The sequence below is a fragment of the Paramormyrops kingsleyae genome, chromosome 8, assembly GCF_048594095.1.
Source record: "Paramormyrops kingsleyae isolate MSU_618 chromosome 8, PKINGS_0.4, whole genome shotgun sequence".
Classification (NCBI taxonomy): domain Eukaryota; kingdom Metazoa; phylum Chordata; class Actinopteri; order Osteoglossiformes; family Mormyridae; genus Paramormyrops; species Paramormyrops kingsleyae.
The window spans coordinates 306,000-332,777 of NC_132804.1; the positions used below are offsets into that span (position 1 = coordinate 306,000).

The following is a 26,778-nucleotide window of genomic DNA, read 5'->3' on the forward strand; positions in this document are numbered from 1 at the left end:
TGTGGTTGCCAGTTCACTGCGATGAGGACAGCTGTTGTGTTTTTACCCAGTGAGAAGAGAAAAGAAGTTTTTATTTTGTTCTGTTTATTCAAGATTGTTAACTTAATCTGCCACAGCTTCATGTAATGAGACTGGGACTGCAGGTGCTATACTGTGGAATGACATTCGATATCTTAGGGGAACCACTCGGAGAGATCTCTTTGTGGCAATTAATTGGTTTCATCTTATTGCTTCTTATCAGCACATTATAGCTTAAGAAACAGTCTCTGTCGTGTTGATTTATGATGTAATTACTGGCCTAATCATTGAAAACCCTCCTCAAAAATGCAGCCATGGTAACTGGAGATCCATCAGCTCTCTCTACAACTGACATGGTCATCACCCTCAACTAATAATGCAGTCCATAAAATGAAGGAAAGAATGCATAAGAGGAGAATAAATGGAAGAGAGAAAAGCGAGAACAACACAGAGTACCCATTCTAGGCTGGAGGTGTGTGTTTCTCCACTGTGAATGAAGCTGCGGAATTTATTTGATGAAATAAGGATTTTCAGTTTTGTGTTTATTTGTGTACATAATTTCATAGGTGTACTAGAGGAGTGCTATTAAGAAACCCATTCTGTGTACATTTTATGGGTTAAAATTAAAATTTCTTACACATACTTAACTGGCAATATACCTTTTTACACGCACCCAAATATTTGAAACTTTCAAGTCAGTGTGTTAAATACTACTTTTAATATTTTTACTTGCTTAGCTTGGCATTACCTCGAGTTTAAATACATTTATATTGGACAAAATTGTTTACCCCAAGACCCTGACCAGGATAAGCGGCTAGAAGATGGATCTGCATAATTATTTATGAAATGCTTCTTTGGTATTCTGATATAGACCATCACTTCCATTTCACTTCAGTAGCTTTTAACTATTTTTTCGTCAGAAGGGCTTTTTGTCCATATGGAAGTTCATTCTGTTTATGAAGAGTTGTTCTTCATCTCAATTTAATTATTATTATATTCAGAAGTACTTGAGGACAAATTCTGTTGAGTACAGGACAGATGTAATTTTTTCTGAATATTAAGTCAGTTTCTTATAGTGGCTGGTGTTCAAGTACTTAGTTTCCCAACCAAAGATACATTGGAGTTACTTTTGATCCATCCATCCATTCTTCGTTAACAGGGTGAGCCTGGATAACAAACAATCAATATAATCAGGAAATACACATTTTTGTTGTGGAATTTAGAAAGATCAGTGGTTTCCAAATGCTAAGGTTATAGTTGAAGAAGTTTCTAAACTTATTTAGAAACTCCAGTTCACGTTTAGCATGTTTTGGGACTGTGGGGGGAAAACCAGAGAACCTGGAGGAATCGCCACAGCGACAGGAGGAGGCGCCTGAATCTCAGAGCATTCACCTGAAACATACATGGAAAGCTGAAGCACAGTCATACCACCCAGCCCTAACCCCACCTGAGCAGGCCTGCCAGTCTGTGGGCACAGTGCCTGCTTTGTCCTGTTGGCTGTGCAAACCAGCAGGTCCCAGGCCACTGCATGAATGTCTGTGTGACAACTTGTTTCAGTTAATTTGCACAAGGGTATATAATTATGTATATTGCTCTCTTCTGCATATTACACTAGTTAATTATATAAAGTATTAGAGTAGTTAAAAAGAACGTTTTGTCAACAGTCAGTTTGTATAGGGTGTATTGCAGATCCTTCAATTGTCACATAGTTGTTCCAAAATATCATTAGGGCCCTACTGAAGATCAATTAGATGCACAGGTAAATGCTTTTATAGCAGAGTTTAAGTTAGTCTCATATTGTTTTTGACTAGTTGGATAAATTTCATATTTAAACATGTAAAAGCAACAAATACATAACAGTGATGTTTATGTGTTTAAAGCGGAACAGTTTAGGACAACAACCTGCCAAAGGTTTTTGTGGCTCCTCTTACATTCATGCATTTCCCGTAAGTTTATCTAAAGCTAAATTGTCCTGAGCCTTGACAATATGCCAGGAAACACAGGAAGTAAGGCGAGCTGTATCCTGCATAAGATGTTGGTCCAAAACAGGACATACACAGTCATAAGCTATCAGTAATTTGGATACACTAAGTCACATAAACCTTGTCTGTGGACAGTGGGAAGAAACCAGAGTAACGGCAGGCAGCCCACACAAAGCTCTGTGCAACTCTTATTGCTCAGATATCTGACATCCTCATCATCTCTGGTGTGGGTGAAGTGTCAGCAGTTTGTCTAAAGTGTAACAGCTACAGACACTTGCGAAAAAATTGTGCTGCATTGAAATATGGATTTGCACTAGATATAACATAAAGTGTACTTCATATCAACCTTAATTTAACTTGTGATTCAAATAAAGTTTACTGAATACTTACACAAGCAGAATGTTTTATTTTTAATCTTTCCAATATCCACAGACAAATAGTTACAGTATATTCGATTTAAATTGTCTTTTTGAGAATGTCACTTGACAATAAATACCCCAACTTGCCTGAATTGTCTATATCATTTGAAATTCAGCAACATTCGAAAGCATTTGTAAATTATTAATGTGTGAATTATTTATTCAGACGCTGCATATAACACTATTTGTGATTAAAAAAATAAAATGGTCACATTTTGTGCAACTTCGATTTAAGTTACCCAACCAATATTTTGAGTAGAGCTACTTTGACATTTACTGTATACATTTGCTGTTTTTTTTGTAATCAATAAATGACTAAAAAAAGTTAGTCTGGTATCTTTTGGCTGCCTCTGTATTTAGTCATGTGTATATTAGGGCCAGTACCAGTCCTTGCTGTGGCACCCAAGGCAGGCATCCAATTGTAGGAGCATACAATTTATAAATTATACTTGGCCTGCGATTGATATTTAACAACTGTGAAGTGAGCCTGAGCTCACCTTTATCAAACCTATAACGTTGACCAGAACTGCACAGGAAGCACAATAAATATTACTCTTCACTATTTATTAAACGTTTTCTTTGCACGTGGCTTGGGTCCTTATTGTAATTGCATAAAATTAAAATTAAGGATTGGATATTAAGTCGATGTTTTATTCAGGTATATACTGTATACACTCGCTGCAGTTAAACAATGAAACAGCATAATTTTTGCTTATCCAGTAAGGGCGATGAATAATATAATATGATTATTGCAACAAAATCTCACTGAAAAAAAAAACAGGAAACTACTTCATTTCAAGGGAATGATCGTAATATTAGGTTGCCATTAGATTGCTGTGAAGGTCCGCAAATTTGAGACGTCTTTCAGTAACACGTTAACGTACGCGAACTATTTAGCTGTATAAGCAAATAAATAAATAAAAACACTGCGAAGTCCACTGTGCAATCTGCTTGGATGTATATTATTTGGTCTCGTGTCCATCTTCAAAGTCCCATGCTTGTAGTTCAATTTTTTTTTTATAGAAAAATAGTACTAACGGCACCATTTTCTGTAGTGTTGCAGTCACTATAAATGAGGCAAATACAACTGGACACGGTCTAACTTGTCTGTTCTCCGCCGGGAATATGGATCTGCTTACGGTTTTGGTTGACTTGGCAAGCCATTTTCCGCACCGTGTGCCCACGTTCAAATAATAGATTAAGAACATTGAACGGTAGGTTGCATTGGGGATTATGCAACGTTGCTTTTTTCCATCGAGAAACTACATCAGCAGATTTTTTTCTGTCAGTTTGTAAGGACAAGGGGTATTTTTAAGCCAAATGCATTTATGGGTCCATAGGATGTTTTTATTTTAATAATTTTGCCGAGCCAAACTCATGAATTTTACACACGCACTCTCTATATTGTGTATTTAGCGCAGTTTATAAAATTGCTAGCTTTGTATATTGAAATAACTGGTTGTTAATGAAGTAGTATATGGCGCATTCCGCTTTAGTGAATACAGCATATGGTACTATTACACTGCAAGTTATTTCACTGTAGATATTGAAAATTGTCACAGAGGATCCGGTACTTCTTGCTATGCAATGCCTGAAATTCAAACACCGTATGCTGTGTGTTGGACATGCTTCGCAGAATAAAAGCAGCGAACGTATGATTTTAAAATTTCTAAAAAAATAATAATAGTAATAATAATAATAATTTCGATTGATTAGCCCAAACTTCATTTCATTAATAAAATGATTCAATATGCTGTTTACCACCTTGACCTTAAATCTGGTACCTCACTGAAAGGCTGAAAAGTGCCAGACTCCTTTCAAAATTGCCCCACAGCTATGGAGTTCGTTACGCTGCAAATTTTATATAAAATGTCAACTTAATTTTAAGCATGAATTTCCGTTTCAGTTCGCGATCACGATCACTGGGAAACGTGTTTTTCTACAGTCGTTTACCCAGCCGTATCGTTGTACTTCTTGATTTTCTGGTAAATACCTCCATCGGAACGGTAGTAATGCAGATGCTTGCATATACTGACTAATATGTCATTCACTCACCAGGAAAGCACATAGTTAATTCGCACCCCCCAGTCTCTCTCTCTCTCTCTCTCTCTCTCTCTCAGCCACCACTATTTCTTGCTGCTGAAATGGGAGTTTCGATGACCCACAGTACCGAGTATGTTGTGTCTCAGAGCAGTGCCATATGGGATTTTCTCACTATATGAAATTTATTTTCCATAAGCTGCGTGCACAGCACCCACATATATATACATACATATTCATACAAAGAAAACTTCTGTATACCAGCCAGGATATTTCAGGATGCTTCTTGTCAGAACCCACTGGAATACTCAGTATAAATAAAGAGTAAGGATGTATTCGTGCTGAGTCCATTTCAAGGTGGGAGTGCTGAAAAAAATTGGAAACCAGCAAGCCTAAGACTGACCACTGGAATGGGCGTGAGGATGTTGGAGAACTCAAGGTCCTTCTATACTCATACATGTCATGCCTGCTTATTGTTCCTTTGGCTGACTTTTGGTCTGACAATAACTGATGGAGTCGCGACCCAACAAGGAATACCCTTGTCCATGTAAGTCCTCAGTTATTCTCTACATTGTCTTCATTTCGTTGGCAGATTTCATTTCAGTTTTACAGCTCAAACAACGAGTGGGAAAACTATTCTATGAATTTGGGAAAAAAAGTTATGCAGTAAATTATTGTTTACTTGTTATCACGTTATGTAACACAGTAGACTCATGCGGTATAAGTATGCTTCTTCCCTGTTTGCTCGTGAAACACCAGAGGAGAACCTATGTCTGGACAAAATGTCATAAGACCTTTGCTGCTGGACAGAAACAATTCTTCTTGGTTATTAATAGGTCCACAGTTACAAAATGCTTTGCAGTTAAGCAAATGATCTATAATAAACTGCCTATATTCTGCAATATTGTTTATAATAAAGTACATAGAAACTAAAAAGACATGGATGTCTTTATATATTTATTGCAATTTGCACAAAATTTGAATATATAGGAAATGAGAGCACAATGTATTTGAACTGCCAGATATTTTCCTAATCTGAACATGAGATCATCAGGATGTTCCTACAATCTTTGCTGATGTTTCTCCATCCAGGGTTAAGCTGTGGGCCTCAGCTTTCGGAGGTGAAATCAAATCTATCTCCGCCAAATATTCAGGCTCTCAGCTCCTGCAAAAGGTACATTTCTACGATGCACATTACCAATTTCTTTCTACGACCCAGTAGAATCCAGATAATGTGGCTCATTTTCTGCAAGCTTTGTGTCAAACACCAGCTAGCCTTAGATTTGGGAAATTGACATTACTTTGGCGGTGGTTTCGTCCATGCGGAGTATGCATTAAACACCAAATGACCAGCAACAACAGGACACTGCATAAAGAAGCTGAGAATGACATAAACCCTCAGTCGCTTGACTTTGCTCCCTCTCTCTGTGGCAGATCGATTGAGTTCAGCCATTGTCACGGGCCATTAAACGACCTCATTCTCATTCTCATTTCGGTTTAACATACACCTTCTTATTCCACTTGGAAAGCCATTGCAGACTGGAATGCAGAGCTGTGTGCCTGTTTGGGGCTCACTCTTCTTCCCGCTCTCTGCAACACTGAAACCTGCTCCTCATTGTACCATTGTAACACTGACCGGGGCTGTACTTCATAGTGACAATATAACAATAAACCCAGGCAGGATTCACAGAATCACTGCGGCACTAATTAGATACACAGCTCATTATAAAGCTTTAACAGATATGACATCATACATTTAAGATTTGGCAAGACACCATCATTAGCAATTAATTCTGAAAAAAGACAAATTCCTGTTATTATCTTTTTGTGTACCTGTCCCCTCTTTGACTACAATCATACAACTCCATAAAATCAATTTTTATAACATAACTTTATAACTTATTTTTTATATATATTTGTTATTCCTAATTGTCTAATAGACAATGATATAGACTGTTCAGTACTTTGCAGCTTTTAATGTAATGTGCACAAATATGAATGAAATACATGTCCAGTTTGATAGATGCCTCTGTTTTGTGTTTACCTGTGTTTTTGAGAGAGGAGAATTGCCGCCTGAATAGAGCATGATGCTGTAAAACTGTACAGAGGCAGAGCTTTGTGGACAATGTGAGCGATAAGATAAAGCTTAGTGTGACACCATAAGGCTGCAGATATGATGGTTCCATCTCAGTACATTGCTGTGCTTAACGCTCAGTCTGGATTGGTTTGGCAGAGGAATATATGCTGCAATCCATAGTATGGAAATAGATTCAAAAGCATTGATCATCGACCTGTGATATTTGGTTTCACATCATGACTGCTTAGTGACATAAAGGTACTCAATACAACTGAGAAACCCAGTTATGCGTTTCAGTTAATACCTTAAGTTTATTAATACCTAAGGATGCTGAGCACTACCACTGTTTTTAGCAAATTCCAGATGAGATCTGCCACATCCATTCTCTCTTTTCCCTTCCCCTTCAGGAATTTAATGGCCATTTAATGGGGCTTGTGTCAGTCTAACCTTAGGCGTTGCGGACAAATGCCCGCAAATATCACAAAATCCCAGAGGATGTGTGTGGCGCTACAGGATGGCCAGTGATCCCATGACCTCTACAGCAGCATACATTGTATTCCTGTGAACTTTTTTGTGATTGTGAACTTTAATATTTTATAGTATATGTTACAAAGTATAGTTATACAATTAAATGAATAAACAAGGGAGATTTTATGAACTGGTGCAATGTGTCTGCCTTGTGTTGTTTTGTCTCGTTTCCCCGCTTGGCCAGAAGGTGTCGCTGGCCATCCTGCTCCTTCCTCAGTGTTGTAGCCCCAAAGTTCCTAGTGTGTTCTCCTGCTCCTCAGGTCAATGGGAAGTTGGCTAGAGGTGTTCTTTGTAATTTATGGATCTCTTTTCCTGTACCTTGTTGTTTAGATTTGTAATTGCTTCACGTTGGTTGCCACTATCTCAAGTATAGCTATAATGTTTGATTGTAACTGCACTCATCTGTTTCTTATTACTCTTAGTTTCTAGTGATTGGTATAATGTAAATGGCTCACACCTGTTTCTTGTTTTGCCCTAGTTATCTGTGCTATAGTAGTTGGTCAACATATGTGGTGCATTGTGTTTGTTCCTGTGATGTCCCTTCACGTGTTTCGTGCCTATACTTCTGGATACTGTTTGGTGTTAGTGTTTCCTTAGTATTAGTTGTTCCTGTTCGGCTCTTGGCAGTTCAGTACTTGTTTTACCCTCCTGCCTTTGTTTCACCCCTTGTGGTCCCTTTATAAGCTTTATAAACTGAACTTGAAACAAAGTTCCCTCTGTGTTAGTAAGCCGCACTGTGGATTAACTTTCTGCCAGGCTGGGCCATAACACAACCATTTTCTGCAAAAGGCCCATACAGCAAATCATTTTTTTTAATAAAAGGTGTTTTTATGCTTAAAATGACATTTTTTCACAAATGGTAATGAATCACTCATATAATAAACCTTAACCTTTGCAATTGTTTATTTACATCTCACTTAGCAGCTATCAATAAATTGCATCACTGTTGTTTAAAAAAATCATCTAAAAAGTAATCTAAATTTGTTTTATAAGCACTCTAAATGACTTTAAGAGTTTTCAGATTTAGAAAAAAAATTAAACTACTGTACATAAAATGGTTCTGGTACTCCCACATATTGCTACAAAAAGCATTGCATACAGTGTCATGTGGATCTATGCATTATAGTGAAGTAAATAATTGTTTATATTATACATTGTATGGCTACACAGTGGCCTCATATCTTAAATCTTCAGGGTTGTTTGTTTGATTCCCTCACTGGCTCTGTGTATGTCTGTGTGGAATTTGCTTGTTGTCTCAGTGTTTCTGTAGAATCACTTTGCTTAGGTCTCTCTAGGTTTGGTGGTTGTTGATGTCTCTACTGCCCATTGTGTCTGCACTGGTATCACATCCAGGGTGAACCCTACTTTGCTTGCTGTGCTTCCAGGTATAGACTTCAGGCTAACTGACATTATTTGATCAGAGGTAAGGATAAGCACAGAAAATGGATAGATGGAATTATATAATATAATACTGTAATGTACATAATAAGTAATAACCAACTATGAAATTATAATCCATTTATTAATAGCTGATGGTTGGCCAAAACCCACTAAAAGTTTATTTTAGTTTTTTGCTGCTTTTATTGTTTTCAGCTCAGTTTGAAGAAGGCTGGGGAAACCACTCCACAACCTTCATTTTCCTCAGTGCGGCCAGCGAAGCAGAAACATGGGAGCGATGAGTGACCATTATGGGCATTCCTGGGTATTAGCTCTCCAAGGTCCTACATCAGCTGATCGTGGGGAATCATCAGATGTTTGTCATTTGTGTCACCATTTAGGAGTCCTCATCTCTGTCGATATTTTAATTGGAAGTATTCATAGGGACGTGCTGTAGTGGTGGCCCCTGCAGTTGTGTGCGCAGAGGACTTTTGGAGGGTTTCAGGGCACACCAGGCGTGAAACTACTTGTTCCACCTGACTAGCGGCCAGCACTCTTATGCAGTACATTACTGGCTTGTCTGCAGTAAGGAAATGGGAAACAGGAGGCTTCTGTCCATACCCTTAAACATACTCCTTCATATTGTATGACAGATTACAGCAGTAAAAACTGTTATAATTTCAGCTTTCTGAAAGGAAAAACAACAATACTAATAACAATACTCCTATACAAACAGTATCCTAAATAGCATAATATAAATTGTATCTACATGACAAACATTAATCACCGTTATATAAATTGCATGTGAAAACACTAATTACCGTATGAATGATAAAAACAAGACGTTGTGAAAGCATGTACAGTATAAGAGACATAAGCAAAATACACTGCCAGTGTCACAAGTTAATCCCAATAAGTAGGCTTGTTAAAGGGATTTATAATTAGAAAGAGGTCCAAAAGACTGTTCAGGTCACTTAAAACTCCAGACTGCAGGCAGTACCCCTGATACCTTATTTAGTCTTCAAGGTGAAAACTTTGGGTCTGCAGGGCTAAGAACATTATGGAAAAACATCAGAAAGATGCATTTCTCTTCCTAGTTGTTTCAGGATGTTCTCTATATATTATACTCTAGAGATTTTTTCAAAAGGACTTTAGGACAAATAGATATTACACTTTCTCGTTGCACAGAGTGCAAGGAGCATAGGATAAACTGATTCAGTGGAGCTCCAATGGTACATGGAGTGTAAATTCACCTTCTCCTTCAATGGAGCTTTAGGGTGTGTGGAGTGTAGGGTCACCTTCTCCTTCAGCGGAGCTTAAGGGTGTGTGGAGTGTAGGGTCACCTTCTCCTTCAGTGGAGCTTTAGGGTGTGTGGAGTGTAGGGTCACCTTCTCCTTCAGTGGAGCTTTAGGATGTGTGGAGTGTAGGGTCACCTTCTCCTTCAGTGGAGCTTAAGGGTGTGTGGAGTGTAGGGTCACCTTCTCCTTCAGTGGAGCTTTAGCGTGTGTGGAGTGTAGGGTCACCTTCTCCTTCAGTGGAGCTTAAGGGTGTGTGGAATGTAGGGTCACCTTCTCCTTCAGTGGAGCTTTAGGGTGTATGGAGTGTAGGGTCACCTTCTCCTTCAATGGAGCTTTAGGGTGTGTGGAGTGTAGGGTCACCTTCTCCTTCAGTGGAGCTTTAGGGTGTGTGGAGTGTAGGGTCACCTTCTCCTTCAGTGGAGCTTTAGCGTGTGTGGAGTGTAGGGTCACCTTCTCCTTCAGTGGAGCTTAAGGGTGTGTGGAATGTAGGGTCACCTTCTCCTTCAGTGGAGCTTTAGGGTGTGTGGAGTATAGGGTCACCTTCTCTTTCAATGGAGCTTTAGGGTGTGTGGAGTATAGGGTAGAGGGTGGCACGGTGACACAGCGGTTAGCACTGTTACCCCACAAGTCTTGGATCCATATGTCTATGGAGTTTGATTGTTCCCCCCAAGTTGAAAAGGGGCTTCCCAAAACATGCTAAGAACATGCTAAGGTGAACTGGAGTTACCCAATACGGCGTGTGCCCTGCAGTGGGTTAGTACCCCATCAGGAGTTATTGCCTACCTTGCACCTACAGTATAGCTTCCAGGATAGATTCCAGACCCCCACAACCCCTCTCATTCAATGGAGCTTTAGAGTATATGGAGTGTAGGGTCATCATCTTTTGTGAGGGGACAGTGTGGCTTTGCATGTTAGGATGCTGTGCTTGTGATTAAAAGTTCACCAATTCAAATCTCAGACTAGGTATAGTAAACTTGCTGTTGAACCCCTGAACAAACCCTTAACCCTCAGATGATGTATAATTAGCTTGATAATGACATGTTTTATTGATTATAAGAAAGATCACTTTTTTAAAAGACCCTGCTCCTTTTTTCTCCTAATTTCTTTTGTTTTGTGCAGCTCCTTTTGTACAGGAGATGTACAACATTCCTATTTACTTTATTTATTTTCAAAAGGGGGACTTTTTACACATAGACACATAACATTCCATTTTAAAAATTGTTTCAAATTTCAGCTATAATAAAACATTTGTTCAATGAAAAGTAGCCTTGTTCTCTTTCCGTTAAGGGTCATTGTAACTAATAATAAAAATCATCATCATCGTCACAATTGCGAAATACCATATACCATGATACTGTGAAACTGTTAATTCCTGAGATGATTATCATACCTTGGAAATCTCACACTTTTGCAACTGTACTGTATATGTGACATTTGACTTGCGTGGTATTTATATAGGTTGTACTGTAGGTTAACCCTATATATATATATGACAACTGATTGTGAATTGCAAATGTAACAGTACCCTACTGAAATAAACATTTCTCTCTCTATGCATCTTTTACTTCATTAAGTGCTTAAATCAGCCAGAGAAAGAACATGGTTTAGTTTCTGTGTATTTTATGTGTACTTTTTGTATATTCGCTAGTCCAGTTTGACTCTTGGGGAGCTCATGTCATAATATGTTAAAATATATACATGTACAGTTACATTAAATTGGTGTATTTCAGTAAGATTACCATTTGTATTACATACATTCTCTGTGTAAGTACATCATATCTTAGTGGTGAAAAAGCCTCCATCCTTTTTCCCCCGCAGAAATATAAGGAGTATGAGAAATCAGTTCGCATTGAAGAAACTGATGGAGCAAGACTGGTGAAGAAGTTGGCTGAGGACATGGAAGACATGTTCCGTAAAAAAGCATCGGCAGTGAGAGTAAGAGTGTGTCAGTCACCTTGATCCCACATCCTCACAGTGTGCTGTATGCGTCTTCCATCTCTGTCATCGCCATTCCAATTGTTCATCCTGCTTTTTTTTGTTAATGTCAGATGCTCTCTGTGCACTCCGTGAAGGATGTTTCACTGCATTTCTACCCCCTCCAGCGTTTAGTGGATGCTGCTGAGCTGGCCCATCTTCAGCATGTGGAGGACCCAGACCTGCAGGTAAGCCACCTAAAGCGGTGGAGCTGCACCCACTGTCCTCTGGTTATAGTGACCTACATGCACAGCCTCATAAAACTCATACCTGAATTTGATAGTAGATATTTATGGGAATGACACAAGTCTACCCTTTGAGCAGTATCAGAACTCATACATTGCTGTCTTAAGAAAATTCAGTGGACATAAATGGTTGTCCAAGTAGATTAATTGCTGTGTGAGTATTTACTCTTGTTATGACTGGTGTGACTTCAGATGACTATTCTGAGCATCCTTCATCATGCCTGTACAGAGCAGCCATGCATGGATGGTATTCAGTTTTACCCTTGCCTTCATCAAAATTGCACACAATCTCTGAAAAAATTCAACCTTCACAACAGAGCCAAAGATTTCAGATGTTTTTGGTCTGTCTATGGTTATACATTCACTAGTCTGTTTGGGATTTCTCTACCCTTTTGGGAAATTGGCTTAATCTGTTTCATCTATATCCTTGTGAAATACACATTTTCGTAAATAGAGTAATTTCCTATACAAAAGGTCTGTGGTGTAGATGTTTATTGAAGGTGTGTGTGTGTGTTGTGTGTGAGTGAGGTGGTGTGAGTTGGTCTCAGCCACACCACTAATCATCAATACGTTAAGCAAAAATAATTAAGGTGTACAGCAGCATTTTAATATATATTTAACATATAAAGGAAATTGTGCCTTCCTCTCAGTCACCTTCAAGATGACCTTAATACATCTGGCATTGTATAATTCCATGAAATATTCAATATACAATTTAATTTTGAGGGAAACCTTATCTAGGCCAAAAGATTATAAAATGTTACTGATGATGTTAACATAAATATATACTTATATGTTGTCATCTGTACCAAAATTATTTTGTAAAGTTATCGTTCATGTGTACGTGTGTGTATGTATATATGGGTGTGTGTGTATGTATATGTGTATGTATGTGTGTATATATGTGTGTGTGTGTGTATATAGTTTCTCAGTTTTATGTGTATGTTTTGTATATTAACTAGTCCAGTTTGATATGTACAGTATGTATAATGTTTCTCTGAGGGGGGTTTACATGGAAATGATTTTTCAGGGATGGGGAATACATATGCAAAGGGGCATATTCAGGATTGTACAGGCTGTTACTGTATGTACAGAGCGGGATTATTATCTTTTCAGATTTGAATTCGTTTTTATTTTTATTCAGTTTTCCATTTTGTTTTTTGTTTCTTTTTGAACTGTACAATAGTTTTAATTTCATTTTTAGTTTATGAACATTTCTAGCTTTAGTTTTTATTTAGTTTCATTATAAATTTTAGTGATCAGTACCATCTTTTGATACCACACTGGCAGTGACTTACATGCTTTCTCCCTGCAGCTAAGGAGAAAATGTGAAACATTTTGTTGTCATGCCCTAACAGTGCTTTCCAAACCCCTCACCTCTGTCCTCTAACAAGATCATGTTTTTATAGCTATGAAGGACCTGGGTTATTGATGCTCCCAGTCCCTCATTACAATATACACACAGTTGATGGGTTTGGCATTTTTGGAGAAAGTAAAGTCTACCTGGGTGTTCCCCAGTGAAGGTCCTTAGGTCCTTAGTGGTTAGAGTGAAGAATTATTCTTAGAAATAAAGTAAATCAGTAAGACAATTATTGTGCAAAGTGTTAAGAGAATGGTGAAACAAAGTTTAATACACCAATTTCAAAACCTCTCAAAACACTCAAAATGCCAAAATCAATAACATTTCATTCAATACTGAATGTAATAGGCAATGCCACTAGTTATAATAATAATAATAAATTACTATTATTATTATTATTATTATTATTATTATTATTATTATCATCATCATCATCATCATCATCATCATCATCATCATCATCGAGACTTTATTAATCCTTGTGGGGAAATTGTCTTTACGCCTCCCTCAATTTGCTCTTTGTAGAGTAAGTTGTCCGCGAAGGGCAGCCACCCGTAGCGGCGCCCAGGGAGCTGGGGGTTAAGGGCCTTACTCAAGGACCCGCAGATGTGCTGAGGCTGGGTTTGAACCGGTGACCTTGTGATTACAGGTATAGGAATAAGAAGAAATAAGAAATAAATATAATTAATAAACATATATCCAATGGCAAACCATTAAACAAAGCTGCCCATTTAGCAACAGTCTTATACTGTATTTTAACAAAAGATTAGCCTAGAGGAGTACATTTTCATTTATATAACCACTGCACAGCACATACGCCTGTGTCTGAGGGACAGAGAATGGAGAAAATGTGCAGCAGTGCTCGCTAGATAAAACTTACTCTCTCCTCTCTGGATCACGGTTACTTACAATTTTTTGGAATCCTAAAGAATCCTTTACCTTTGTCGCGAACACTGTTGTTTGTCCAGTCGAAAACAGCACATTCAACCTTGGCCAATGTGGAAAAACTGTATATAAGAGGACTTTGATCAGATGAAAAATGCACCAACATGGCCGTTGACTGTCTTAGCTTCCTGTCGGTGGTACGGTGTGATGTAAACTGCAACCCACAACCACAGTGCAAATCAAGGGGTAAAAATAAAAATTTTACCTTCATTTCTATTTTGTTTTATTTCATGTTGCATTGTTCATTGTAATTTTTATTTAGTTTTCATTTTTTGGAAAATTGTTTTTAGAATTATTTCAGACAAAATTGTTTCCCTACTAGTCTTAGTTTTAGTCTTAGTTTTTGTTAACTATAATAACCCTGGTGCACAGTCAGTTACACCATATAATGAAAATCTGTTTCCTAGAGAAATCCTCCCGGATCAGTTCCGCCCATATAGAGCTATAACAGTTTGTTCCAGCCCATGAAAATGGTGCAGGAGAACCCCGTGGGCACTCGGCATCGAGAGGGTGTGCCTCCCAGCTTTTAGTCACATGTCCTGACTGCTAGGGAGCGCTGCCTCTCACCTTTGGGCTCCAGAAGCAGCCAGCCGTGTCATTAGCTATCAGAGGATTGTTTATGGGCCCGGCTTTCTGGTAACGGCTGCATGTTTCGGGCCACACTTCATTATGAGGTGTCTGCAGTTGGTGCTGAAGCACCTGACAACTGAAAAGGTTTCATTTAATTTAGGCTTTTATCTCGCAATTTGTCAGTGGCCAGCTGGAGATCAGTGAGAGGCTAAAGGTAGACAATAAATATAATAGTAAATGAATAAATGTAATATATATTTTAAAGCTAATAAGAAAAAAACATATATAACAGTTACACAACGTGTATTTTGTCTGATTATTTCTCATCCGTGTTTTTTGATCACATCTTGCGGCGTTGGGCTTGCAGTCTGCTTTGCCAAGGTGAATGACGATGGTTAGGTCAAATATCTCTGGGTTGAGGTGAAGAATTATTCCATTAGACTGTCATGTTTATCACCATTTTCAGCTGTAGGAAATGATCCTTGGACAGAATTGGGATCTTCCTTGTTCAAGTTTGCCTAATTCTGTATCAGAAATGGTCAAGAGACCTAGCACTGTCGCAATATCCTTGGTGTAATTTACTATAGCACTACAACAAGAGTGTTTAATGGGAAATCCCCTGATATTTGGTGACCTCCAGATTTGTTTCTAATGTCTGTGGTGGGAATTTGTACCAAATACATTGTATTTCATATTTAGATATAAAACTTTAATGATAAAATATATCATGTTTCCTATGTGAGCTGATACATTGAGTAGTCATAAACTGTCTTGTGACTTTTTGTTACTTCCTTGTAATCAGGCTTATGACATTAAACTGGGTTGCACGTTGTGTGGTTATTGGTTAATTGGCTTTCTTCATATAGTTGCTGTCTTGGCTGGTTGTATTTAATGCCTCTTATTCTGTTCTTTCGATATTTTTCTTCACCCATTGGGTTGCATGTTTGTGTTTGCCTTGCATGGTTATAGTGGTTTACACTTGGGGTTCCTGAACCCTGGTACCAATCCGTGGCCAGTATTTCACCAGAACGCTGGGGGTTTTGTGAAGGGGTCAATTTACAAAAATAAACTATGTATTGTCAATTCAAGTCCTCGTGGTCACACATTCCATTTGAATCTGGAAAAAATCAGCATGATTAAATATATGAAATTGCAATCTACCCACCAGTACCCAACCCCCTCCTCATAAAACCAGTCAGTGGACATCAAAAGGTTGGGAACCCCCAGTTTACACCAGTGCTGTTTTCTGTGTTTGCACTGTGGAGACACTGTTGAATTACTGATGTCTTTGCTTTTATCATGCGTCTTCGTTTTCGTTTCGTTCTTGTGCTGTTCTTTTTCCAGTATGACTACTTCAATGCTGTGCTCATAAACGAGGTTGATGAAGAGGGGAAGAACGTGGAGCTTGGACAGGAATTCATTCTGAAGTCCAGTGAACACTTTAATAACTTACCAGTAAACTTCAGCCATAGTGTGGTTCAGGTTCCCACCAACACATACAACAAAGGTGAGTCAAAAAAACCTGCTGGATGCTTGGTGAAAGCATCTTCAAGCTCTTTGACCACATAGAGTTGGGCTGATTTTGCTGAGGTGGCAAGCCGTGTTCTGGTAGTGGCTTGAGATCCTTGTCTGATGTCTTCCAGTAGAAGGATTGGGTGTAAAATATGTGACAGGTGAGATAGAACCCAAGATTATGGGGATACTGAAGGCTCAAACTGGATGACATCCAGCTTATCTTCAGGGAGGTATGATAATGGTTGCTCCAGTCATTCTGAGAGTGTTGGCATATTAGTTGCACTCTTCAACCCCCCCAAAATTGTTTCACCTACCAAAGTATCCACACTCACCTAGTGTTTTATGTTGATTTTTCACATCATATTGTTACATGATATTCTCTTCATTTGTTTGTGTCATGTGTGAAAAGTATTTAAACAGTTGAATGTTTTTATAAGTAAAACCAGAAACCAGTATCCATTCTGAAATATTTTGCATTGCCTTAAATCTCTTTTATAGTCTTTTGCATTATTGTATTTTATGCAAAAACATGGAACATAACAAGCGTGATTTATTCCATGGTGAACAAAATCCAGTTAAAGATTAGCAGCCATGCAACTGAGAATTCTCCAACCAACTAACTAAAGATTGGTGTAGATTAGTCAGCCTTTCTCCGACTGTCTGGTCCTGCTGTGAGAGACCTAATCACAGGTTCATTCTGATTATCATCGATCTCCCCTGTCTCAGCCAATAAGGATCTTAGGAGAGTCATTCAAAGCATTTGAAGTTTAATTTAAAGTTACTCTGTGATAAATTGCAGGGGTTTAGTGCCACTGAAGATTAGGTAAGTGGAAAATAGACTTAAAAGTGGGGATATAACACTGCTAAGCACATGACATAGAGCTGATTCCGGTTTTCCTACATATATCTTAACTTTGTAAATAATGTTTATCAAGGGTTTTTTCAGTATCAGTGAGACCTTGGGTATTTCAGTGGAGGCCAATTACACACAAACATAATTTGCTCTCATAAAATTCAACTCTGCACACACCACAGGCAATATTTAACTCTCAACCCTCAAGCGGCAAGGCAACAGTGTTACCCATTGAGCCATTGCTAGGTTCCATGCCTACAGTCCACCAGGGGTTCATCACTGATTGCAGTACCTGGATGGTTCCACAGGCGATAGCTCGCGTGGGTGATCACCACAGGCACTTGAAAAGTAGCATTTTTGCCTCTCACAGACCCCGATATAGTGAATGGTGTATATTGGTCAGAAGCACTGAATAAGGTGTTTGTTGAGAACTTCGAGCAAGACCCATCATTGAAGTGGCAGTACTTTGGGAGTGCAAACGGATTCTTCCGACAATATCCTGGTGAGTACACTATGTAAATACAGTTAACGGTATGGCAAATAAAATTTTGATTTAAGCAACCGAATTATGTGGTGCTTCAGCGATGTAATGCAGTTGCCACACATTTTTTTAGGTTATAAGTAATATGTGTGACTGTTATATTTGTGGCTTATTCCCAGATATGCGACTCAATCAGGAAGTAACTGTAATAAAGTGAAACTTTCTAGATCAGGCTGTATTGTTGCTGATGAGCTTTATGTTGTGGTTGGGGGGATGCTGCATTTCAGTATTTGTCTGACATTAACATGTGATTTTTATCTGCCTTATTAATATTTTATTCACATTTGCAGGCGTGAAATGGCACCCAGATGAACACGGAGTGATTGCCTTTGACTGTAGGAACCGCAAGTGGTGAGTCTGTAGCTTTAGTCTGAATATATTATTATATGCTGATATGATATATGTATTTTAGCAGACTGACTTTGTGGTACATATACTTAAAAGGTACAATGCAAATATAAGAGTTATGCAACCAGTAAACTTTATTCTGATACTAAAGCAACACTTAATCTATATGATTTGTTTGCTTATATAACTATGTCCTAAAAAAGTAAGAAACCTGCTTGCATTAAACCAGCTGTAAATGCTAATGAGGACAGTGGGGATATTTACTGTACGCAGTAATACATTCGGAGCTGTAGAGTATAACTGTCTATCGTGAAGGTATATTCAGGCAGCCACATCCCCAAAGGATGTTGTGATCCTGGTGGATGTCAGTGGCAGCATGAAAGGCCTGCGCTTGACCATGGCTCGGCAGACAGTGGCCTCCATTCTGGACACCCTTGGAGATGATGACTTCTTCAATATCATTGCAGTGAGTACTATATAGTTTTAAAGTAGAGTAAGCGATGAAGAATTCCATCCATTCGTCTTCAGCTGCTTATTGTGCTCAGGATCTTGTTGGGCAGCACAGGGTATTCCAAATGATGAAGAATTCTTACATCCAAGTTAGTTTAACCTAATTATTAATGTAAGCCCTTCTGGAGTTCCTTTCACATTGTGTTTTTACCAAACTGTGTTGTGATGAATCACAATGACTTTTACTGGATTGTTATGAGAAGAAGTTTTTCAAAATTATTACATCACATTGAGTTTTATGGGATTGTTCAAAAATATAGTTTATATCTTCATTATAACTTTACAATATTGGTTTAGTCATGTTACTATCACAGTGACTCTTAACAGGATTGTTACATCAGAATGTTTTTATTAAGTAAGGGAAAATAAGTTTAAAAAGCACTATTCCCTTATACTGGGGGAAACCTAACTGTAACATTACATTTAATATTCAGTTGAATTATCGGGGGGCTCAGCATTGGGGGTTGGAATCCTATATCTTCTCTCCATGTCATGTGGGATTTCCAGTCTGGCTGACTGCTGTCCCTAAGTTGCCTGCAGAGTGTGAATGTTTGTATATGTTCCTGGTGATGGACTGGTATCCAATCTAGGGTGGACCCCAACCTTGTGGCCTATGATATGCTCTATGTCTCTCTGGAATACTAATCAGGGCAAGTGGTTGGATGATGGGTGGATGGATATTTTCTGTTGAGTGCGTCATTTTGTAATAAAACAAGTAATTGGACAAAGATATGTCACTGTCGTTTGTAATCCCTAAACACTTAAATACTTCTGTGCTCTCGTGTATTAATGTGCAGGTCCAGTCAAGCTCAAATTAATCCCAAAAGGACAGCATGGGTTGAAAATCCTTAATGGCACAAGTATGAGAATTTGCAGCTGCATGTATCTCTCATGATATTCTGTCTGTCATGTCCACAGTATAACAATGAGATCAACTATGTGGAGCCATGCCTGAATGGAACGCTGGTTCAGGCAGACCGGACTAACAAAGATGTGAGCTGGAAATCCTTCCACCTATAGTAGAATGTTTCTCAAGAATTAAAATAAGGGATATTCTACCAGAAGCATACATTACCTTACTGAGAATAAAAGTCATATAATGCATAAATGTTGAAACCCGACTAGATACAGTAGGTTCATTCGTTGAGTGTGTCTGTAATGGAATACGTCATTCATTAGGTCCTCAAATGTTTTTCTTTTTATGAAAAACAATTTTGAATATTACAAATGCTGAAAAATTCCGAATAGGACCGACAACTTTCATAACTTTGTTATGATAAAAAAAAACTTATTTAGAAAAAAAACACCATAACAAATTTAAGTTGTTGTCATTCATATCAGTTGATTAAAAATGTGGAAAATATGCAAAATTCTTTGACTAAATAGCATTTTACAACTACCCCCATGTTTTTAGTCACTCCAGTCATATTTACATAAAACATGACCTGACCCTAACCCTTGCAATGGGGTTACGTTCCAATGAACCCATCATAAACTGAAAATAAGCCGAATATGAACTCATAGGACACACTTTGGCATTTAGTATATATAATGGGTTTGGGATTTTTTTCTAAGCAGAAAAAAAATGCCATTCTTAAACACTGTATGAGATGTTTACAATCAGTACAGAGACTGGAAGCGTGGCTGGGTGGATGCTGCTGTCACCTAGCAACAGTATAATGTAGTGTACCGCATATTGCTAACCGGGCAGATCAGAATTTAAAGTTTGAGGACTACTGACTGTGCCTTGTTATTGCACCATCATGAAGTTTAAAAATCTTAAGTCAAACACATGGTAAAATGAGGAGCCTCTGTATATATACTTGGTTGAATCTAATATCACATTAACATTAAAATCATAATTATAATTAATTAGAAATATGAATGCTTACCAAAACTACAATACTTACATGCTTACAATATTAATTTAAATACTAAATGGTAAATGGTAAATGGACTGCATTTATATAGCGCTTTTCTACTCCTACGAGTACTCAAAGCGCTTTACAATACATGCCTCACATTCACCCATCCACACTCACATTCACACACCAGTGGCGAAGGCTGCCATGCAAGGCGCCAACCTGCACACCGGGAGCAATTTGGGGTTCAGTGTCTTGCTCAAGGACACTTCGATGGGGTCAGGAGGATCCGGGGCTCGAACCTGCAACCCTCTGGTTGCCGAACGATAGCACTACCTCCTGCGCCACCAAAATAGGTTTTGTTTTTAAATACAAAACCTATTTTTTCCTGCAGCACCAAAATCCATATAGTCAGTCCTGTCACAAGACCACCAATCCTGTCACACCATGGTCAGTCCTGTCACAGGACATTATGATGCAAAAATTGGCAATTTGAGAAAATTAGTGAATTAATTCTTTTAACTGTGTAGATGAAGGTGTGTGTCTGTGTATGCGTGTCTGTATGTATGTGCATATACATATTCTCTGATGCTTAATTCTACAAAAATGTTTCATATTCATTGGTTTCATAACGAAAGTGCATTGACAAGCAGTGTTTAAGATATCTGAACATATTTTCCACACATGTCTTTTTATTAAGTATCATGTTTTTTTTGACAGACTTCTTGCTATTTTCCTATTAATTGCAATTGTAGTCACTGGCTCCCAAACAGATACTAAACACAAATGTTTGCTGTTTTATGTTATTGCAAAGGTGTAACTAATTAAAAGGCACCCAGTGAGACTGCTTGACAATGAACTTTTTAACTCAGAACAGCTTTTTTAGAGCTATAATTTGGTTTCAATTTATTACTACTTGAAATGAATGTTTTACTTAAAAAACTACTGGTTGTTTTTAATGTAACGAACAAAAGAATAAAGTAATGATTTTGTCATAAAACCAAGAAATTTGCAATATTTTTACTGAATTAAGCAAGCATCCCAAGACTTTCCATGAGCACCATATATTATATATATCCACCACTATGGTTTTGTTAAAATATCCTATGTACATATAATTTTTTTTACAACAATACTGGTAGTTACTCTGTGCTCTCTCTCTGCTAAAGTTCACTGAAAAGTTGTTTATATTAGCCATGTTCGGTACAATCACGGACATGTGATGGCTATGAAAATGCAATTTGTGTCAAATACATTCAAGAGGAAACCATTCTAACATGTACAAATTTGTCTCTGACAGGGTCTGACATTTTACAGGTGAAATGTGTTGCTTGTTCAAGCATAAACATACATGTTTCTCATAAACTAATATATCCTCTGTATGACTCAATGGTCAGATTCAAGAATAAGATCTTTTTCTCCCCGAGATTTTTAGAAGTGAAAATGTAGGTTTCTGGTAGAATGTCCCATAAATCGTGTTCCTGTTTAGCATGAATATTAGTTCTAATTTTAAGCTCTAATATTAGTAATAATTCTCTATTTAGTTATTATTATATATATCTACATGCAGTCAAACTATCAAATCCCAACTTCTGCTACATTATCAGACCATCCCGTTATATCAGTCACCCTGGATCCTGTAGAATGCTGCTTATGTCAGCCCCAGTCATCAGGGCTGCGTAGATTCATCAGAAAGACCTTTGAATAACTTTAATTTGTTATTATTCATAACCACATTCTAAAATAAATATGCATATGGGTCATTTGGGACACAGAAACCGAAAATGTTTGTGTTTGCATGTTGCATTGGCGTGATTGTGGTATTTTCTTTGTAATGGGTTTTTGCACTCTTTTCTTCACCAGCATTTCCGGGAGCATCTAGACAAGCTGTTTGCAAAAGGCACAGGCCTACTGGGGAATGCTTTAACCGAGGCATTCACCCTCCTGAAAGAGGTATGTGCATCCATCCATCCATCCATCCATCTTCACTGTTATCTAGGGCACCTATTCTGGGAAGCACAAGTCACAAGGTAGGGAAAACCCCAAACAGGGTGCCTTATTAATTCCCTTTTTTTGTTTCATTGCATGGTAGAATACCATATTGACACAAAGAACAAAGCATTTATTTCCTTCAGAAAATCATAAAATGGAGATTTAAGGGCTTTGACAATGACAAAAGCCTATATATATGAATATTTTTTATTTAAAAATATTGCATTAATTTCCAAATGATGTAATCCACTCAAGCTTACTATCCTTATGTATGCATGTAATTTTCATGCATTTTTTTGTCCATTTTCAGTTCAATCAAAGTGGGAGAGGAAGTTTCTGTAGTCAGGCCATTATGCTGGTCACTGATGGTGCAACAGACACCTATGACACCATTTTTGAAAAGTACAATTGGCCAGACAGAAAGGTAAGTGACCGAAAATGGCCGGCAAAGGGACATGTCTGGATGTACAGGTGAGCATAGCATCCCTGCCCAATGCTTGTGTTTCTCACACATATTAGCTGCTATATCTAGTAGGTTTCATCTTTGGAACATTTGGGTCTGACCTGATCAATTTTGTATCTGATGATCAGACTCTATTCTTCTATCATAAGTATGGCCTTGAGCGTTATGTCTGACATTATTACAAAATATCCTTATCAGAGCTGTTTATGGAATGCTTTTTGTGACAAAATGAAATAAAATGTAAATGAAACAACTAATGAAAATATGATAAAATGAAATTTAAATGAAATAATTAAAATCTGAAATAATCAAATGTGAAATGATTTCTTATAATGTTAATTAACTAAAACTTTGATTATGTTCTGGAATAATAAATAATTAAATGCGATTAATTAACTTGTGTCATTTATTTGTATCATGATTGGTGATATATCTTACACCATGAAATAAATCTGTCTCCCATCAAAACTGGTAGGTGGGACTTAGGGCCTGATCTACTCAAATCAATTGCTTTTGGTTTGGGGCAATTTTTATTAGATATCATAGACATCATGTTAGTGTAGAGTAAGAGCAATTGCTAGGGGCATCATCCGAGTAAAAATAATGTTCACGTAAACTTTTAAAAAGTTACCTCATAACAGCCAACCAATCACAAACCAGTATGCATCAAGGCCAAAATCTGATTGGAAGGCACCATTACAATGCGGTAAAAGGATAGTAGCCTATACCTTTAGCATTCAGTGGCAGAACTAGCGTTTATATCTATAGTTCGGACTGGAGTTGTGTAGAGAAAGACAGTCGCGTCAACAAAAGATAAAAATGCTTGATTGTTCTTGTAGACTTCAAATAGTTCCAGGAAGTGCTTGGCAGGCCATTTGAATACATTAAATACAAAGAGATAGGACATTGATTTTTGATGATAAATTATCAATAAATGCATTGATTTACAATATTTATGTAGCACACTGACATGTGCATGTAGTTACATCAATACTGTATGTTTATAAAAAAAAGTATTTTTAACAGCTATGGTTACATGCCTTGTTGGCATTTTCTAGGCCAAAAATTTTCAACCCATGGGTTGCGGCAAGCTCTGAAAGGGTTATGAGGCAAAGTCAAAATTGTAAGCATTTTAAAACCAGCAAGCTCCTATGCTGATCCATGATTAGAGTTCCCAGCCCCAATCCAAGAATTAACCTATATAATTTCTATATATTATTTTGCATATAATTTATAATATCTAAATTACTATGGTTCTTCTTCATTGTATTACATTAGCTGGATCAAAACAAGCAGTCCTACTTTTCCTCAGAGAGTCTCAAGCATCCCATAATTCTGCATTCTCTTTAATTAAAGGGTGCTTTTTCACTGCATCACGTACCAAGAGTTCGGTGTTGGTTCTCCACTGGCATAAAAACTGGAACAGGTGTTGTGCTCTAAACTGTCCCCCTGCCATCATCGCTAAAGTGAATAGTGAAAATTTGCTGACTTCTGATTACTTGGTGTTCGGCTTGATGTCATATCATTTCCAGGTGTGACGGTGCAGAGTTTGAAGCTAATCGCCAAATGAAAAGAAGATAGAATAGGGAAAATATTGAAGCAGAATGACTTCACCATGTCAAACATATTATTCAAGTAAATGAATCGTTTCTTGTGACAAATGTATTTGCACAGACAAGCGTTGTCGAAAAGAAAAGCATTAGTCTCATTTGAATGAAAAAGTAACTGTCACATCTGTGACATTTTACAGGAGATTGTTAATCTAAACTTAAGGGTTGATTGTAAAATACTATAATAAACAAGTACTGTGAGTTTTTTAAAGTCTGATTAAGGCAAGAATAATGAAGTTACAACTAGCGGTCACTTCTGCCACACAGGAGAAGCGAAGTGATATTGCCTTAAAAAGAGCGATTACATCAGGGGAGGCAATCCGTGGCAGGGGGGCAGTTTAGAGCACAACACCTCTCTGGTTCACACATCACAACAGCTGGATTGATTTGTCATGACTTTCAGTCTAACCAATCAGACGTTAAATTACGTCTACCGACTTTGATGAGTGACTGACAGATGACATTATTTCATGATGCATTATGTACCAAAAATCGTGAAATAAATAAATGACACTACGAATAATTATATTACAAGCATGTGAAAATAGACACTAACATTCAATTATTCCAGCTCATATTCCAAGTTTAAATTAATCAGTTCACATTTTAATAATTTCACATTTTAATGATCTAATGTTTTAATTATTTTTTCATTTTGTCACAAAAAGTGTTCTATAGTTACTGCATATATCAGTGTTGTAAATTATTTGAATTACCTTTTTGACATTTGTTTCATATAATTGCAGATGAAAATTACGTAAAGTTTTAATGTTTCACTAATTTCAAACAAAAACACCTGTCAAATTTACTTACACTATTTAACACCGAATACTAATATTTGCCATAATCTTTATAATAAATGAAATGAAGTTTAATTTTTAGTTTTATTTGACATTAAAATGTTATGTGTTAAATGAACGTGTTAAATTTGAAGTTCCTATGATATTACTAATAAATATTCATGTATTTGTTGTGCATACTGCAAGTGCTTTTATTACGTAAGTGGAGATGACCTCAGATTAGTAGTGCCTGCTGTCACCTGCAGATCCGTATATTCCCCTATCTGATTGGACGGGAGTCTGCCTTCGCTGACAACCTGAAGTGGATGGCATGTGCTAACAAAGGTGTGATCTTTGTTATGTCCTCAGCACTCAGCACTGCACTGCACTGCACTGCACGGCCCCATGGGAAGGCACCCACCCCCCTAACCATTCCACTATATACAGCTTCCAAACCTAAGTGCATATCAGCATCCTGGGCAAACAAACACACTGAGTAGGTAAAGCTGCTTGAAGGCACTGGCTTGAGGTGAAATGAGTTTCTCTGGAGACTGAAGGGAAATTAGAATTGTATTTGGTACTGATGTCAATCTCCTTTGGGAGCTCTTTGCTGACAGACTGTTTGCTGGCATTCTAGCTGAATAGGTTCCAATTTGAAAATGCATTGTGAGGTAGATTGAGAAAACACACACAAAATAAATGTGTTACACCTTGGGACAGTCAGGGAGGTGCCACTGGAACCTGACAGTGTCAGCGAGCCTCAGAGAACCTTTCTGCCACGCTCGTCAAAGTTTGTGCTTTGAAGGTGCATGGCCCTTTAAGGTTAACATTTAACAGGAATTGGCTGATGCCAGGTAAAAAGAAAAGAGGAAGAAAAGGTTATTCTAGGGAAGAATCACTTGGATTCAGTGTCTCTTGTTTGCGCCAGTTCTGCTGTGCTTCATATCATATTATGTTATGTTGTCAATATAATTGTGTTGTTTATATCATTCGCACCAGCATTCACCCATGACCCTCAGTCACCAGACCATTTAGTACATCTGCATCATTAACCACATGCTGATGCTGAACTGAAATTCTCTGGCAAGAACATCCCAGACTACACTCGTACCAGAAGACATGTTCAGCTAGTCATCGATAGATCACTTATTTTGTATGCTTTCGTATAATTCTGTGCATTGGTGGCTGTTTGCATTTGTTATTTACAGTATTGCTGCATATATTTTTAATATTCATCACAAAATGAGAGGAAACTGTAGCTACCATTATTTGTCTACTTTTTTTTGTCTACTAAAAAAAAAGTGCAGAAACACAAGTATTTGACACAGATGTGACATTGGGGGTGACAATTTTTTTCTCCCGTTTTCCACAGATTTTTAAATGTTTCAAAGGCTATTTATTCAACTGATATTGCTTTACCCAACTTACTCAAACAATCAATAAACCAAATTGTATTTCACCTTTAAATTAAA

The 26,778-nt window shown here is 37.6% G+C and overlaps 1 protein-coding gene across 2 annotated transcripts in view; it reads left to right on the forward strand.

Moving 5' to 3' along the window:
• Positions 1 to 4,359: 4,359 nt before the first annotated feature.
• Positions 4,360 to 26,778, forward strand: part of LOC111852528 (voltage-dependent calcium channel subunit alpha-2/delta-3-like) — a 40,362-nt gene continuing 17,943 nt past the window's right edge. The window contains exons 1-14 of one of the 2 annotated variants that reach the window (XM_072714943.1): positions 4,361 to 5,006; positions 5,552 to 5,633; positions 8,450 to 8,487; positions 8,658 to 8,782; positions 11,558 to 11,674; positions 11,842 to 11,901; positions 16,178 to 16,340; positions 17,572 to 17,703; positions 18,033 to 18,093; positions 18,406 to 18,556; positions 19,519 to 19,593; positions 22,326 to 22,415; positions 22,765 to 22,878; positions 25,573 to 25,651. In XM_072714943.1, the coding sequence (XP_072571044.1) occupies positions 11,636 to 11,674; positions 11,842 to 11,901; positions 16,178 to 16,340; positions 17,572 to 17,703; positions 18,033 to 18,093; positions 18,406 to 18,556; positions 19,519 to 19,593; positions 22,326 to 22,415; positions 22,765 to 22,878; positions 25,573 to 25,651 (964 nt within the window). In that variant the 5' untranslated portion in view covers positions 4,361 to 5,006; positions 5,552 to 5,633; positions 8,450 to 8,487; positions 8,658 to 8,782; positions 11,558 to 11,635. Of the gene's footprint in view, positions 5,007 to 5,551; positions 5,634 to 8,449; positions 8,488 to 8,657; positions 8,783 to 11,557; positions 11,675 to 11,841; positions 11,902 to 16,177; positions 16,341 to 17,571; positions 17,704 to 18,032; positions 18,094 to 18,405; positions 18,557 to 19,518; positions 19,594 to 22,325; positions 22,416 to 22,764; positions 22,879 to 25,572; positions 25,652 to 26,778 lie in introns of both variants that reach the window. The other variant, XM_023828556.2, reaches the window with a different exon arrangement.